Source organism: Nesoenas mayeri (genome assembly GCF_963082525.1).
Source record: "Nesoenas mayeri genome assembly, chromosome: 7".
Taxonomy (NCBI): domain Eukaryota; kingdom Metazoa; phylum Chordata; class Aves; order Columbiformes; family Columbidae; genus Nesoenas; species Nesoenas mayeri.
In genome coordinates, this window is record NC_137551.1 from 20,704,965 (window position 1) to 20,721,022 (window position 16,058).

Genomic DNA, 16,058 nt, shown 5'->3' on the forward strand with positions numbered 1-16,058 from the left:
CGCTCAGCTGCGCTGGAAGCGCCAGGAAGGCGAGGCACCAGCGCTCTGCGGAGGGCGGGCCCGCCGGCGTCACCCGAAGAGGGAGGTGCGATGGGGTGCGGGACACATTCGCGGGTCTAGCCGCGCAGTGCTGTGCGGTGGAGCCAGCCGCGCTCGCTGAGCCACTCGGGGCTCGAAAACGCCTCCGGCCCGCGGCTTGCCTCCCTGCCGCTGACAGGACCGCGCTCGTCCCCCTTCCTCACCCTGTCACCCGGGCGGCCGCCCCTGTCACGCGGTCCCGCGCCGGTCGCCTCGCTCGGCGGAGGCGGCACATAAGCCCCGGCGGGGCCCGCTCGCTGCAGCTCCAGCGCCGGGTTCTGCTTCGCCGCGGCCTCCGGCTCCTTCCCGCAGGGCCAGCATGCGGGGTCTGCTGGTCGCCGCTTTTCTGCTGCAGAGCATCGCCGGTTCAGGCGCTCTCGCCACCGGCAGGAGAAATGTGGACCCCGAAACGAACATGAACATCGTGAGTGCAGGCGGGGCGCGTCGGTGAGGCAGAAGCGCCCGGGGCTGCCACCGGCTGTGGCCGCGGGGCTGTCACGGACCGCGGAGCGGAGCGGGGTCTGGGCGGCGGGCGGTCCCGTTACGGCTCCACGGGCTCAAACCGGCGCCTCCCGGCCTCCGCAGCCGCGGTGGGAGCGCGGAGGCTTCGGCAGCGCTCAGCGCTCAGCCTGCGGCGGCTGCTCGCACCCTCTGCTCGCACGTCGCCTTTCTCTTCTCCTCCTCCTGCCAGGTCCTTCTCGGTCCCATGTAACCTGTGGCTGATCTTTCTCTCACACATTTCCTGAAACAGATCTGTGGTTTTTGCTAGAATCAGGACATTTTCATAACAGCTATAGGAGTGCGTGTTTATGCAGCATACCTGTCCTGCTGGCACGATGCCCCCGTGTCCTCACCCGTAGCTGCTTTTCTTCCTGTGTGGCATTTACTCTCTTAACTTTATTCTTCTGCTGCTACAATAACCAACTCCAGAAAAGATTTGTTGTTAATAACCAGTATTAGCAACCTTAGTATTTTAAAGCTGCTGTGTTTGTGGGTCATTTCAGCACATTGCCTAAACGTGATTGTGGCCTCTGTATAACATTAAGCATAAAGTGCAGATATAAAGCTGAAATGTTTTTTATAGAAGCCTTTCACTTCAGGAGACATTAGCGCTTCCCTGCCTCTCATATTCACCATTGTGTTGCCAGTGGCTTTTTGCTGTCCTCACCTGTGTGTTACTGGAATGTACTGCTTTGCTTGGGAACAGACAGTTTCAATTTTTTGTCTGCTAAATCCATGTCTTGGTGATTTCCCTGTTATCATAATCTCCTTTGCAACACTTTAGTCTCCTTTCTCACTGTAAGCAGCATGTGAATAACTAATATGACAGTGGATGCGGACAGGTGAGTCCCTCCCAGATTCTGGGATAAGGCTTGTGCTCTGGCAAGTCTGATAAGAAAACCTGTCTGCATCGAGTAGGTGGCTGGTCTGACACATTGCTAGCACATCTTTAATTTCACATCACAGTCTTTGGAAGGAACCCAGAGAACTTTTCACAGGTTAATGAACTGAGGAGGCTGGCAGTTGGACTCCAAGGCAATTTCTTTTCCTTCTTTAGAGCCAAATTATTACATTCTGGGGATACCCTAGTGAAGAGTACGAAGTGACAACAGAAGATGGTTATATCCTTTCCATTAACAGAATTCCTTATGGAAGAAAAGGCCGTGAGAGCAGCAAAGGTAAGATTTACGTCTGCTTGGAAAAACAGGAAGTCATGAAAAAGCTCTGTCTGATTTCTAAAAATTTGCTCCTCTAAGAATCCAGAGAAAAAGATTAAAGACTGTATGACATGCTATTAGAATGTTTTATTGGTGAATGTTATGGGCAAAATAGATTAGACACATGTGTCGAGTGACTTGAGTAAAGGAAGGGAAAGGGAGGTAGCAATCTGCATTTTCTTGACGTTGCCTTTTTGTGACATTAGTACAAGCCTTTCATTGTTCTTTGACTTTTCTGAGGGACTGAGGGACCTGGATTTTGTAGGCAGTGGAGAATAAGGGTTGAGATTTGTTGAGATTTTTTAGGTAATGAAGTCTCTTTAGAAGAAATTGATTGTAATATCGTGGGGTTATTTCAAACCTCATTTGTTAAAAATACCTGAGCTTTTTCAGAGTTAGGTACAGTTCACATGCCTCTTTTGGTGAAATAGAACTGAAGCACAAGAGTTCCCACTCACATGTTAACAAAAGAATTACTGCCTGATTTTTGTGAAAAATGATCATTTGTTTCTAAATTTTAACCTCCCTGAAGCTTCTTTACAGTGAGGTACAGGTCAGACCCATACAGGACATTATTGGGATGTCATGTTTTTCGCATCTGCTTGAATAGATAAGACAATGTAATAATATAAAACATGGTATAAAAGCATGAATGAGATGCAGGGAGTGTACAGGTGAGAATAGAGGGAACATAAGCTGAAGAGTAAGGGAGCAATATGGGCAGAGGTTTTGACAAGGACTGAATAATGGAATGTTTTTAAAATGAGAGAAATAATATGGAAGAGGAGGAACCCCTAGCCGTTTCTCACTAGGTGCATGTGTAAAGGTCAGTGCATGGAGGAGTCCAGTCCAACCTGGCAGGTGTATTTGTACTTCAAAATTTCAGAGAAGCTCACAGGAAAAAGACAGGCTGCCTTTGTACCTGTTGATTTATTTTTTGTCAGATCCTTCACTGATGACATAGACAAACAGAAGCTTCCTGATCTGTGGGAATTCTCCACGTTTGCCTGGCCACACCCTCGACTCCAAGTTCATGTTTTGCAAATTGCTTCATTTTTAAAAACAAGCATTACTGAGCAGGCTTAGGGAAGTATGGTCTTGTAGAAGAACTGAAGATTTCAAAGTTCATGTTGATCTTAAGTTTTGGTATCTTTTCTGAGATACCAATAGACTTGGTATCTTTTCTGAGAAAGATACCAATGATGTGTTACTGCTGACTTAGAAGATATATGCCATAATTCTTCTTTTGCAATACCTACATGATGTGAATGAGATTCCTTGGAATTACATATCACATGATGTTTTGGAACAAACTTACAATTCTTCAACTAAGAAAAAAATGGGAGGGGTTGGAGGGGAAGGAAAATGTCCAGAGAATGTAAAAGCAAAACATTTTTTTTTTAAATTATATTGGTAACTACAAACCTAAACCAACTGCATAGCATGGGTAAGAAGGGCATGGAAATAAGTCTGTCTTCACCTTCTTGGGTGTGCAGTGGAGAGAACAAAATATTCTATAGCAGAAACGATAGTTTAAGGACCTACCTTTCTTGTTCCCCATCTGGAGTTTTTAGGATCAGAGGTGATATAAAGTTATTGTGGTCCGAGTTAGTTTGTCATATGGTTGTGCGTTTCATGTGCAGGTCTGGTGACTGCTTTGTAAAGTGAAAAAGGAACTGTCAGCAATTGGAGGCTGGTAGGAGAACAGAATGAAAGCATTAAAGCAGTTAAACAGTTTTCCTCTTCCTATGTTATGAAACGTGCAAGTAGCAGCTTGACAAGAGCCTGTTCTTCAAAAACGTCAGAAGTTGGCGGATCTGAATTTAGTAAAGGGCAAGAAGGTATCAAAGTGAACATCACTGAAAACAAATTTGATATTAGGCTTGAAAATCCTTCACAGTGTTCATAAGGCAATGGGGTATTACTGCAGCAGAGTTAACAGCTGTGTTGAGCTGCCCTGTCTCCAGTGCCAGTTCGGCACTGCTGGAGATCTGCTCTGGTTGCAGGGATAGTGCGCCACAAAAAGGGAAAGGCAGGCACTGAAAAGCTTCCTCATCACAGCAGTGCCAGGAGGCAGGAATATTGGTAATTTGGATTGTGGAACTCACAGCAAACGTTTATGGACATGACCTGGAACAGAGGGTGTAGGTGACTGGAACAGTTGTGATATGACTGTTCTGCTGAAAGATCCAAGTTTAAATTATCAATGGAGGAACTATTGTGTGAATTGTTATTGCAGCAGACTGATGTGCCATTGGAGGAGGTAAATTTCTGAGTAAATTGTGGCATTGAGGCACAAACTGTAGAAGAGTGAACATTATAACAGAACATTTAAAAAGGCAAATCTCATTTTGCAATATTATAGACAAGACACAGCAGCTGATATTCTGCATAATTTGTTGCTGGCAAGGCATTAGCTGGAGTATTTAGTCTTGTTTTTGGCACACACTCAGAGAAAGATAGATTTTTGTTTTTTATAGACAGGTGAGATGAGATCAACAAAAGTTAAAGGAAGCAAGGAAACAGCAGCCAAGGAAAAGAAGCTGACAGAATGGGCCTAATGAGCATACAAAGAACACAGTTACTGATCATCAATACCGTCTGAAAATACAGAACATGTTGCAGAGGAGAGAATAATGATGAAAACTTCCCCAGTTCTAATGCATAATGTTGACTTGGAAATATATTTATTTGCAAACTTAAGATAGGTATTTCAGAAAACTTCCTAATTATAAGACAATTTAAAACCTCCAGTAAGAGACATTCCTCAGAGAGAATGTTCTAGTTCTGAGAAATTGTTTGCTAAACATTTTTGGGTAAAATGACCTTAGTTCACTTGTCCCTGTCTCAGAGCAACTTTATTTACTCCATCACTTCCCATGTTTCCTTCAATGAATGTTTCTGGTGATAAGCAAAACAAGCCCACAACAGCATGTAAAACTGCAAAAATCTAAATAATTTTAGGAAATTTGATTAATGTGGAAGGGTTTTGTTGTAAAAATACACTCAATCTCCATTGATATAAAGCAGTTAATCCTTTTAAATTTCCTTAGATATTGTAAATATGTTGCTGTGAAGGGTTATCTAGGTAAGTGACATTTAAAGAAAAATGTAAAGAGGCAAGATTAATCTTCTGTCTTTGAATGAGGTCATGTTATCATATTTCAGTTATTGGAGCAGAAAAACCAAACAAAACAGCAACCAAAAAAACCACAAACAAAACAAAAAAACCCAAACAAACAAAACCAGACCAAAACATCTGTGCTACTGTGAGATCCAGAGATGGATTTCTGGCTTTTCTGAAAGTCATATTCCTCCTAAAGGATTATATGTTAATTTACTTTCTTTGTGTAGAAGCAGGAACCTTCCATTTTTTTAATCTGTATTCCACATAAAGGTGTCATTTCCTTTTTCAGGATAGAGAAGTCAGGAGAGAGTTTTCTTAAATTCCACCTGGGTTTTGACTGCGGTTCTTTTAACTACTTAAGTCAGAGGGAGAAAGTCCTTTGAAACAGATTCCCTTGTTGGCTACTCTTATTGCTCTTCAGGTTCTGCCACAGCTTTGGTAATGGAAGGGAATTGCATACAGATAATATCTAAACTGATCCTAGAGACAACAATAAACTATTAACCTAAATGGAAGGGAGTTGCACGGAGATAATATCAGTACCAGTTGCGAGATTTTCACAGTTCAGCACCCTAATTTGGCATTGTCTTAAGTAAAAAACAAATATATCAGTAGCAGATATATGGGAATGCCTTCCCCAGGTTTAGGGGCAGGGCAAGGGTCAGAATTAGTTTAGCTGTCCCTGTGTTTGGATCACTTTGAGTATTTGTGAGCTTGAAACAGTAGTAATGGCTACCTGTATTTTGTACCTCCTGCTTTTCTCATGCACATTTGCTGTCTGTTTTTTAACTTTAAGGAGTCTTTCAGTCTAGTTAGGAGACTAACAAGTTGGTAGTTTAAAATTCTCAATGATAAAAAGTAGCTTTTTGTGCAAAGATGTGATTTCATGTCACTATGAATGTTACACAAATTGGTAAACTTAGTAGATTAAGTCAAGTAGATTAAATATTCAAAGTGCAAATCTAAAGCAGACTTCCAGTAACTCAGTTGAATTATTCTTAGGCATTCAATTCCAGATGAACCAGAAGCTATGATAAATACTCTGTTTTTCAGGTCCAAGGCCTGCTGTGTTTCTCCAGCATGGTTTGCTTGCAGATGCCAGCAATTGGATCACAAATTTGGATTACAACAGCCTTGGCTTTATGCTGGCAGATGCTGGCTATGATGTGTGGCTGGGCAACAGCAGAGGGAACACTTGGTCCAGGAAACATACACACTTCACAGTGAAGCAAGAAGAATTCTGGGTTTTCAGGTATCCTTGACTTGCTAGAGGAGCTATACGTGCTGTTTGTGAGCAGACTCATTGTCCTCTCTTTGCCCATCATGACAGTTCAATCACATTGTGAATGCACAAAGTATTTTTCTGTCTGCATGTGCTGTCATGTATGTAGGGGCAATGAAGGAGAGCTTTGTGGTCACTATTGAGTCCTGAGACAGCCTCCATATGTGATCACTAGAACAGTAGTTGCTTTCACTGGTGCTTGCTGGGAAGACTCCATCAGCAGAGAGTTCTGCTTCATTCAAAGGAAGCTTTTCTTTTTATCCCGAAAACTGATCTGCAGTGCAGTAAAGCTCTGTGCAGCTGTTCCATTTCACTTACAGAACCGACTTTTTCTCTTTGCTTTGTAGCTTTGATGAAATGGCTAAGTATGACATTCCAGCCTCCGTGGACTTTATTTTGAAGAAGACGGGTCAGCAACAAGTATTTTACGTTGGCCATTCACAGGGCACCACAATGGGTATGTGAACAGGTGCATTTGTTAGAATATGTTGTGTTTGAAGTTATATCCAGTTCCACATGCATGATTTAATGAGGAAATATTTTTGAAATCTACTGCTGCTGTTTTTTAGCTGCTTCCTGAAATATTCATCAGCATTAAAAAGGAAAGACATCTCTTTTCTGTGTTTACTGTGATTGGGAAGCAGTAGAAATGACAAATTGAAGTCACAGGTAGCCACCAGTAGAGCTTCTGTTAAAACAAAAGGATGAACTATGCTATAGTTGATAAAGATTCCCACTTCCCGAATATTTTACTGTATGTAAGGCCTGGCCTAAATGTTTTTAGAGCTGCAGTTAGAAAGAGCTGGAGGAGTATTGGGTTAATTAGCACAAACTTGTTTTTCAGAAGAAAACAAATCCTTCTGATTTGTCTCATTTAGTTTCTGTTCTGTGGTCACTAGATTCATATAAAATGTCTAAAGTGATCCAATCAAACTATTAATGTGAAAATACTTGTGCACACTTAACATCTTAGATTTTATAGAATCACTGACAGGTAGCCTTCTCATCTAACTTGTGTCAGTGAGGTTTGTTAACGATTCTCATCTTATTTACAGCTTTCATTGCTTTTTCAACTTTGCCACAGCTGGCTAAGAAAATCAAAATGTTCTTTGCCTTGGCACCAGTAGCTACAGTCAAGTTTGCCACTAGCCCCCTGGCAAAATTGGGAGTGTTTCCTGACCTGCTACTCAAGGTTTGTATTTGACTGTAGGTGTTTTAAGCCAGATGAGGCATCCCCATTTTCTAGTTGAAAACAGCATAGCAAGGTATGTTAGGAGCTGATGTTAGATTAACATTTATGGTAAGAAGAGGGCCAAGTTTTCCATGATAATGCTATGGAAGTAAGCAGTGGCTTCTCTGGCTTTACTGTTGTCTGATGAGACAATTTGCATAAGGGATGGGATATGTTTTCCATGTACATGTTTCTAGAATTTATGCTACAGAAATCACGAGATTAATTAAATAGATGTTCTGTTTTAGAAGTCATATGATAGCTTTAGACAGAGTACTTTTGAACATTAACAGATTTGTTTCACCATTAACCATTTAGTGTTAGGAGAGTATCCTTCAGAGGGTCATTAAGAGCAGTGGCTTTATTTGGATGCCATGAATCATTCTCTGGAGGAGTTTACCTTTCCCCCTTAACATCGAAGGGAATGTATGCAGACTGGCAGCCTACACAAAGTGCCTGATGTCAGATATTGTGAACACCCTGCTATGTGTAGTTTTTAACCATCACTTCTCTTTCTACCACCCATGGAGATTCCCACACAGAGCAGTTCGCAGTTCTCTAACGTACCTTGTGCTGATTTAATGTGTGTCCATGCATGATTAATTTTCTGCTCCAGAGGCAGATACATTAAAGTGATACTAACAATTGTGGTCTACTGTTCCTTGTGTAGATAACTTTGTCTAAGGAGGACAGTCACTGGCCAGTGCCCTGTGTAGATGTTCATGTTATGCTAAGGAACTTGATTCTCATCATGACTTGCAAAAAAGCTGGAGTGCAAGGAGTAAAGGACAGCTACAAACCCATGGGTCAGTCATGTCTTTAAAGAGCTGTGTCACTTCTTAAGGAAGTGCTGGGTGGGCCATTTTCAAATCCTTGGATGTTTTAAAAATACTCATCAAGAGGAAGTGGCCACCACAGCTTGTGCAACTTGTTTTTTCCTACATGTTTGGAAGAGAGGAAGTTCCAAGCACAAAGCCGTTTTACATTAGCAGATGCAGCTTAAAATATTTTAGCCTTAAACAAATGTGATGACAAGAATCTGAGTTATACTCTTGTAAAATACTGAATTTAAGACTGATTATAATTTGAGTTTAGGCTTGCAATTCTTTAAGGTGGTCGCAGTTCCCACGTACTTTTTGTGGGAGTAATGAACTGCATCATTTGTAGCAGAAGCACAAACCATGACCTTCCCATTGAACTGGAAACAAGGTTCATAAGGAGATAAATCACTTTCATAGGACACACCTGTCACCAGTGCAAATTGAAATAATTACTTCAACAATGTTGTAGTATAAAAACTAAACCCAGGTCATTCTATGCAATTACATGTTTGTTCTGTGTGTTTCTTATTTTGTAGGAAATGTTTGGAAATAAACAATTCCTCCCTCAGAATTATTTGGTGAAGTGGTTTGCTACCCATGTTTGCACCCACAGAATACTTGATGATCTTTGTGGCAACTTATTCTTTCTTCTGTGTGGTTTTAACGAGAGAAACTTGAATATGGTATGGTTTGCTAACTTTTAATAGCTGAGTTATTGTGAATTCTAACACAGCATTGGCTGTGTATCCCTGTACTGACTGCCCTTTACATGTAATTAGAAAAAAACTAATGCCTTCTTCATCATGCCGAGTTTGAATAAATGTCTTTCCTTGGTATAGATGTAGTTGCCCATCTTAGATTGACAGAACTAACCTGTTAAACAGTTACTGGAAAGCTAAAATACATTGTTGTGGATCTGTTGGGGAAATGGGTAAGAGAAGTGAATTAATATGACAGTGCAAATATTTAGATCCTTTGGCTAGGAAGTGAGGAACAACGATACAGTTTTCAGGCTTTTTCAAGAGGACTGCTGAAGCCTTGTGTCCTCTTGGTGGATGTGTGCAACTGTTTTCTGGAGGACTGGTTTCTAACCCTGCTGATGACTTTATCTGTGGTTCTAGTTGCAAATAACTTGTTTTTAGGACTTGTTTTGTTATCCAAAAGCTAGTTAACAGCAACTGGCATGACACTGCCTTTTTGCATCTTTAAGATGCATAACGCATCTTAAAGTGTTTCTAACTCCCTGAAACCAGTAGAAGCTGGTATCAGTTTACCCACAGCTGGATGAAGGCTGAGGATTTTTAGATGGGAGTGAGATAGGATTAGCATGATTTTTTTTCACCATTCTGCATGCAAAAATGTACATTTTTTGTGGTTTATATCAAGGTGAAAGTGCAGAGTTTTGTATGTTTTCTTGATCAGCACGTATGGTTTTAATGGTGAATAATAGTTTTTTTTTTCCTGCCAGGATTTATGTTTCCCCCGACTGTCTTGTACTTCTCAACTGAAAGTGTGTGAAGTTCTGAATTACCTTGGACTGACAGCTGCTAGTTTAGATGTAGAGTAATGCAAGATTTCTCTGGAGGTCCATCTAAATATTAATGTGCTCAAAATTCTTAAAATACTAGCACTTATTAAAAATGCTTAAGGGTATATCATTATCGGGTTTAAAGTTCCGCTTTAAAGTTCTGCAGCTAATTTTAAGTAATCCTCCAAACATTTAACCTCTTACCTCATCTGTACATATGCCTCCAGTTAACTTTTGTTTATAGCAGTTTTAAAAGGAATGGAAAATTTTCTGTTAATTGTTCAAGAAGCAAAATGGTTGCACTGTGAGGAGTACAGCATATGAATTATCTTGTTGCAGAGCCGAGTGGATGTATATTCAACACACTGCCCTGCAGGGACGTCTGTGCAAAACATGATCCACTGGAGCCAGGTAGAGTTTCCAGAATCTAAAATGTCCATTGTCTCTAATTTGTTTGTAGAAAATGATGTGCCTGATATTTAAATGGAATAAAATGCCAAAATATATATAGCGTAGCCCAAGTGAAATTCTGAACTGACAGCTGTTAGAAGAGCAACTGTTTACTACAGCTGCTTTGATAACATAATACTGACTTATGGTGGCTCATCACTCTCCCCTGTTTTTTTTAAGAAAGGCTAACTGTGAGTACTTTGAGCCAACAAACCATACAACATATTATGTTAACTCAGAGATGCCGTGATAAGAATTTCCTCCCCTTTCAGTAAACAGCGTTTTGATGGCAAGCTGTATTTTTAGCCAGTGAAAAGCAGCAGACTTTCTGTTTCATTCTATTCTATTCTATTCTATTCTATTCTATTCTATTCTATTCTATTCTATTCTATTCTATTCTATTCTATTCTATTCTATTCTATTCTATTCTATTCTATTCTGTTTGATTTCATTTTCTGTTTTATTAATGTATTTCAAATTTCACCTCAGTCCATAATTTCACGCTTGTGATGCTCTTGTGCCCGAAGCTTGCTTAGCAGGCTGATAAATTCGAGAAGACATTTGCCATGGAAGCAGTGGTCAGTGCTACTTGTGAACTTGTAACTGGACTTGGTCACCCACTCAGCAGCAATGTGTTCAATGTGTTGTGCTGTACAGAGCTGCTCATGTGTTGGCTCAGAAAGAAAATTGTGATTTTTTTTTTTTTTCAGATGGCTATTATATAGACTTCTGTTTCTGAAAAATATTAGATGGTAAATCATATAGAGTGGACTTGCTAAGAAAGCTCCCTGGTGTGTTCATATACATTTAGAGAGCAGGGTAGATATTTCAGAAGTAAGCATGGAGCTTCCACATCCTGGCTTTGGGTACACTAATCTGTTTTCGTTAATCTTTCCTACCGTTGCTATGAAAGAATGTGAAATCATAAGGGACAATGTCTAATGGTGTGGAATGTTAACATTTCCACTCCTGTGACACTGGGCAAAGCAGTGACACTTGTCCTTGTTAATACTTGACATTTCACTGTTTCTTGTGTCAGTTGCCATCTAAGTTCTCCAGGTGAACTCTACTTTTTTGTTCCAGCATTAGAAGGGTTGCAGTTCTTCTTTGTGTGTGTGAATATTTGTTTATTTCTAGGCTGTGAAGACTGGGGAACTCCAAGCTTATGACTGGGGAAGCAAGGCTGCAAATATGGCTCATTACAACCAGGTAGACATCTTTTATGGATGTGTTACAATTCTTAAGTGTCAGAAAAAAAGTCCTTGGGCACTTCTCTAGATGCTTTGACCAAACCAACCAACCAAACAAGAAGAAAACAAAAAAAAACCCAAACCAGACAAACAACACCAAAAAAAGCCCAAACAGGACTACACTGCCCTGAGTTAATCCTAAGTTGGTATGTAGCCCCCACTTTGATATGAAGTTGTGCTGGAACAGCGTTTCTTAAGGGTGGTCCTGCCTGCTTGGGTCATGAGGTCCCACTGCACTTCTGACTGTAAGGCACAGACTGTCAATCTATGGGATGAATTCTCTGAGACGTCTGCTGTGCTGATGTCTTGTAAACTCCTCAAGCCACGTCTTTACTGCTAGGTATGCTGTAATATCGCAGACTCTTGGAGTTACAGTTTCTGTTGAGTCAGGACTCCATGTCTAGCTGCCCAAGAGAGGAAGAAAAGAATGTGAACCTGACACATTCTTCTTGCACTTGGCCGTATGTTACATTGTGATGCAGTATCACAATGAAGACTTGTTCTTTCTAATGCCTTTGTTTTCCCTTTCCCTCTCCTCAGTCTACTCCCCCTCTCTACAAAATAAAGGAGATGACTGTGCCGACCGCGGTGTGGACTGGTGGACATGACTGGCTGGCAGACACAAAGGACGCTGCGATGCTGCTCGCTCAGATCACAGACTTGGTTTACCACAAAAGCATTCCAGAATGGGAACATTTGGATTTCATCTACGGCATTGATGCACCTTACCGCTTGTATAATGAAATAATTAACATGATGGGGAAGTATCTCTGAACCGGCATGGTATTTCACAGTATTAGTTCAGCTGGAATTCATATGCTTTTCTGGCAATAATGTTACATTGCTTATTTATGATGCATTTTAAAAATGCCATCAATGACTACTGAATTGGATTCATATGTGGTTTGGTTTTTTTTTCAGTATTATTTCTCTCTCCCGCAGAAATCCGCATTGTATCTCGCTGATTTTGCACACAGTGGCATGGTACTTGAAAAACAGCAGTGTGACTTTGTGCAAAAGGAGTATATCATGTGCATATAAATTTAGTGAAGTGTCTGAAAGACACATCAGTCCACTGAGCACCTGAGGTGCTTGATGATTAAAACCATAAGTATTTCACTGTGGATACAACTGTGCCATTTCTCAGTACGTTGCCATTTCTGAGTACCTTTCAAAAGCACTCCTTGTACTGCAGTGACCCATTGGGTGCTGGTACCTTAAAAAGCACTTGGTGACTTTTTCTGCGTTATTAATTTAGCCATCGCACACAAACTAGCTACATCGGGTGACTTACTTTCTCAATATTGCCCAGAAGACCTGCCATGAAGCCAGAGAAGATCACCACTGTCATCTGAAATCTCCTGTTTTGAGACTGATTCATTGCTTCATTTTTCTTGATTTAATGGTGTTCCTGAAGCCTTTCATGTTTCACCTACCGGCTATGGATAAGGATCATTATTTGTCCTTGCAGATTCCTGGAAGTAGAGAAATGGTTGAAAGAAATACCAATAGGTAATGGCTTTCAAGCAGAATGATGTAACATACTTGTGTTTTGTTCTCCTTGCACTGACCACTAGAAGATAAACTCCACCAGTGTACTACTGGTGAGGGAAGAGCCAAAGCATTAATTCTATAGCTTGAGTGATGTGATTTGTGTGGACTTTTCCCCTTAATCACCTGCTGCTTTGAAAATCCGCTTACTTTTTAGGTGCTTATGTGGTGCTTGCCACAGTTGTTTTCAGGAACTGTACAACACCTTGGTGAAACCTGGCAGTATTAACAGCAGTTTGCATTTGTCTTAATTGCTACTTCAAAATGGGGCTAAGCCCTCATGGGGGGAGAGGATTCACATCTCCTTCAGGGGTCTGACTTTGGAGCTGTAATCATCTGTAATACAGGTGCCTTGCTCTTTCCATCAAGTATACAGAGGAGTTTGACTTCTCTGAATTGCACAAAAGTTCTGTGCCAAATTTAGTTGTATGGACAGTCTCCGGAGTCAGTTGCCTCAGTCCAGCTCACAATTTCTGTACCATGATTAGATTCAACCTGGATTTCTCTCAGTAATCCCAACAGGATAAAAGGCTTTTCTACATGGCATAGAAAAATGTGCATTTTAAACTGAGGCAAACATTTTTGTAAAAAAACAAAACAACCAAAAACAAACAAACAAAACACAACACAAAAAAAAACACACAAAAAAACCAAAAAACCCCAAACAAACAAAAACCTAAACAAACAAACAAAAAGAAACAAACCCCAAACCAAAACACCCAAAACCACCCCCCCTCCCCCAAAAAAAACCCCACCAACCAACCAAAAACCACCAAAAAAACCCAAAAAAAGACCCCACAAAAACAAATTAAAAAATTGCAAAAAGATAAGTAAGCCATAAATGAGTGTGTTTTTGTTTGGCCTCTCTCTTGTTCCTAATTCAGACTCAGGGAATCCTCAGGCTTTTTTAAGGAAAAAGCGGCTCATGATATTTCTGTTGCAATTCCTAGCAGGACCTCTGAGTTTGCTTTTGCTTTGTATTTGTAGCAGCTGTATTTGCTTCACCTTGCTGTGCTGAAAGCAAGTTTCTGTAGAAAGTGGCTAACTTAGTAGTTGTGAGGGTATGTGATCCAGCAAGAGCTTTGTGTGTCACGTTTATTAAGCTAGAGCAATTTCAATAAACAGGAGACCTGCTTGGAGTGCAGAGTGATGTGTTGTGTTTCACTTACTGTTTCCTAAATGCATGTGAATCTTTGGGACAGAATCCAGAAAGCTGAGTCTGCTTTTCACAATGATTGATGCATAGAACAAGTATAATGTAAAAGTAAAATTGCTAAGTAAGCTTCCATTTTACTTTTGTCCTGAATTAGGCTTTCCATAAGCCTAAAAGGTCATTTGCCTCATTTTGGATGACTTCTCTGAGACTTTTAAGTAAGGTACCAATTGTAAATATCTACTCAGAAGAAGTAATTTTCTAAACCTCCAGGTGAGGCTCCTTTCAAACCACTGACATGGTGGAAAGCTTCTTGTATCACATTCTTAAAGCTTGGATAATTGGATTGCTTAGTGGACAGTCTAGTAATCTCATAAATAGCATTTAACCCTATACTAAGGCAGGATATCTTTGCTGTGGTACATTTGACCCAACTTTTGACCTTTGGCATCTTCAATAATAAATACGCTCAGGCTTTACCTTTCTGTATATTCTGAATACAGCAGATGTGCAGTCAAGATAGCAGGGTGTATTAAATCCTGTGTTTTCCCAACTTTGTTAGCTGATGAACCTGCTGTGTGCCTGGAAGATTGCCTCATTAGACAACAGTAAAGCCAGAGAAGCCACTGCTTACTTCCATAGCATTATCATGAAAACTTGGCCCTCGTCTCGTCAAACAAGTTAATCTAACCACATTACTTGCTATGCTGTTTTCAGCTAGAAAGGGAAACACCTCATCAGGCTTAAAACACCTACAGTCAAACACAAACCTTGAGTAACAGGTCAGGAAACACTCCCAATTTTGCCAGGGGGCTAGTGGCAAACTTGACTGCAGCTACTGGTGCCAAGGCAAAGAACATTTTGATTTTCTTAGCCAGCTGTGGCAAAGTTGAAAAAGCAATGAAAGCCATAAATAAGATGAGAATCGTTAATGAACCTCACTGACACAAGTTAGATGAGAGGGTTACCTGTCAGTGATTCTATAAAATCTAAGATGTTGAGTGTGCACAAGTATTTTTACATTAATAGTTTATTGTTGTCTCTAGAATCAGTTTATCAGTATGCAATTCCCTTCCATTACCAAAGCTCTGGCAGAACCTGAAGAGCAGTAAGAGTCACCAACCAGGGAATCTGCTTCAAAGGACTTTCTCCCCTTGACGTAAGTAGTTAAAAGAACCACAATCATAAACCAGGTGGAATTTAGGAAGCCTCTCTCCTGACATCTCCATCTGAAATGGGAAATGACACCTTTATGTGTCCAAAAAGGCCAACAGCATCCTGTCTTGTATGAGGAATAGTGTGGCCAGCAGGACTAGGGAAGTGATTGTGCCACTGTACTTGGCACTGGTGAGGCCCCACCTTGAATCCTGTGTTTGGTTTTGGGCCCCTGATCATAAGAAGGATATTGAGGTACTAGAGAGAGTGCAGAGGAGGTGATGAAGCTGGTGAAGGGTCTGGAGCATAAGTCTGATGAGGAGCAGCTGAGGGAACTGGAGCTGTTCAGCCTGGAGAAATGGAGGCTGAGGGGAGACCTTATTGCTGTCTACAACTACCTAAAAGGAGGTTGTAGCATGGAGGGTGTTGGTCTCTTCTCCCAAGCAGCAAGTGATAGGACAAGAGGAAATGGCCTGAAGTTGCACCAGAGAAGGTTTAGAGTGGATATTAGGAAAAAATTCTTCACAGAAAGAGTTGTCAGGCATTGGAACAGGCTGCCCAGGGAAGTGGTAGAGTCACTATCCCTGGAGGTGTTTAAAAGGTGTTTAGATGAGGTTTAGGTTATGGTTGGATTTGTTGATCCTGAGGGCCTCTTCCAACTGAAATGATTCTATGATTCTATCTGGAATACAGATTAAAAAAAATGAAAGGTTC

General features: G+C 40.9%; 1 protein-coding gene across 1 annotated transcript; it reads left to right on the forward strand.

Annotated features, from left to right (window-relative positions):
• The first annotated feature begins 94 nt into the window (after nt 1-94).
• LOC308042557 (putative lysosomal acid lipase/cholesteryl ester hydrolase) lies at nt 95-14,169 on the forward strand. Its single transcript, XM_080348068.1, has 9 exons — nt 95-502; nt 1,637-1,757; nt 5,977-6,175; nt 6,553-6,662; nt 7,261-7,397; nt 8,794-8,940; nt 10,125-10,196; nt 11,373-11,444; nt 12,026-14,169. The coding sequence occupies exons 1-9, from the start codon at nt 398-400 to the stop codon at nt 12,257-12,259; spliced, it is 1,197 nt and encodes a 398-aa protein (XP_080204194.1). The 5' UTR covers nt 95-397; the 3' UTR covers nt 12,260-14,169.
• Nucleotides 14,170-16,058: the final 1,889 nt, after the last annotated feature.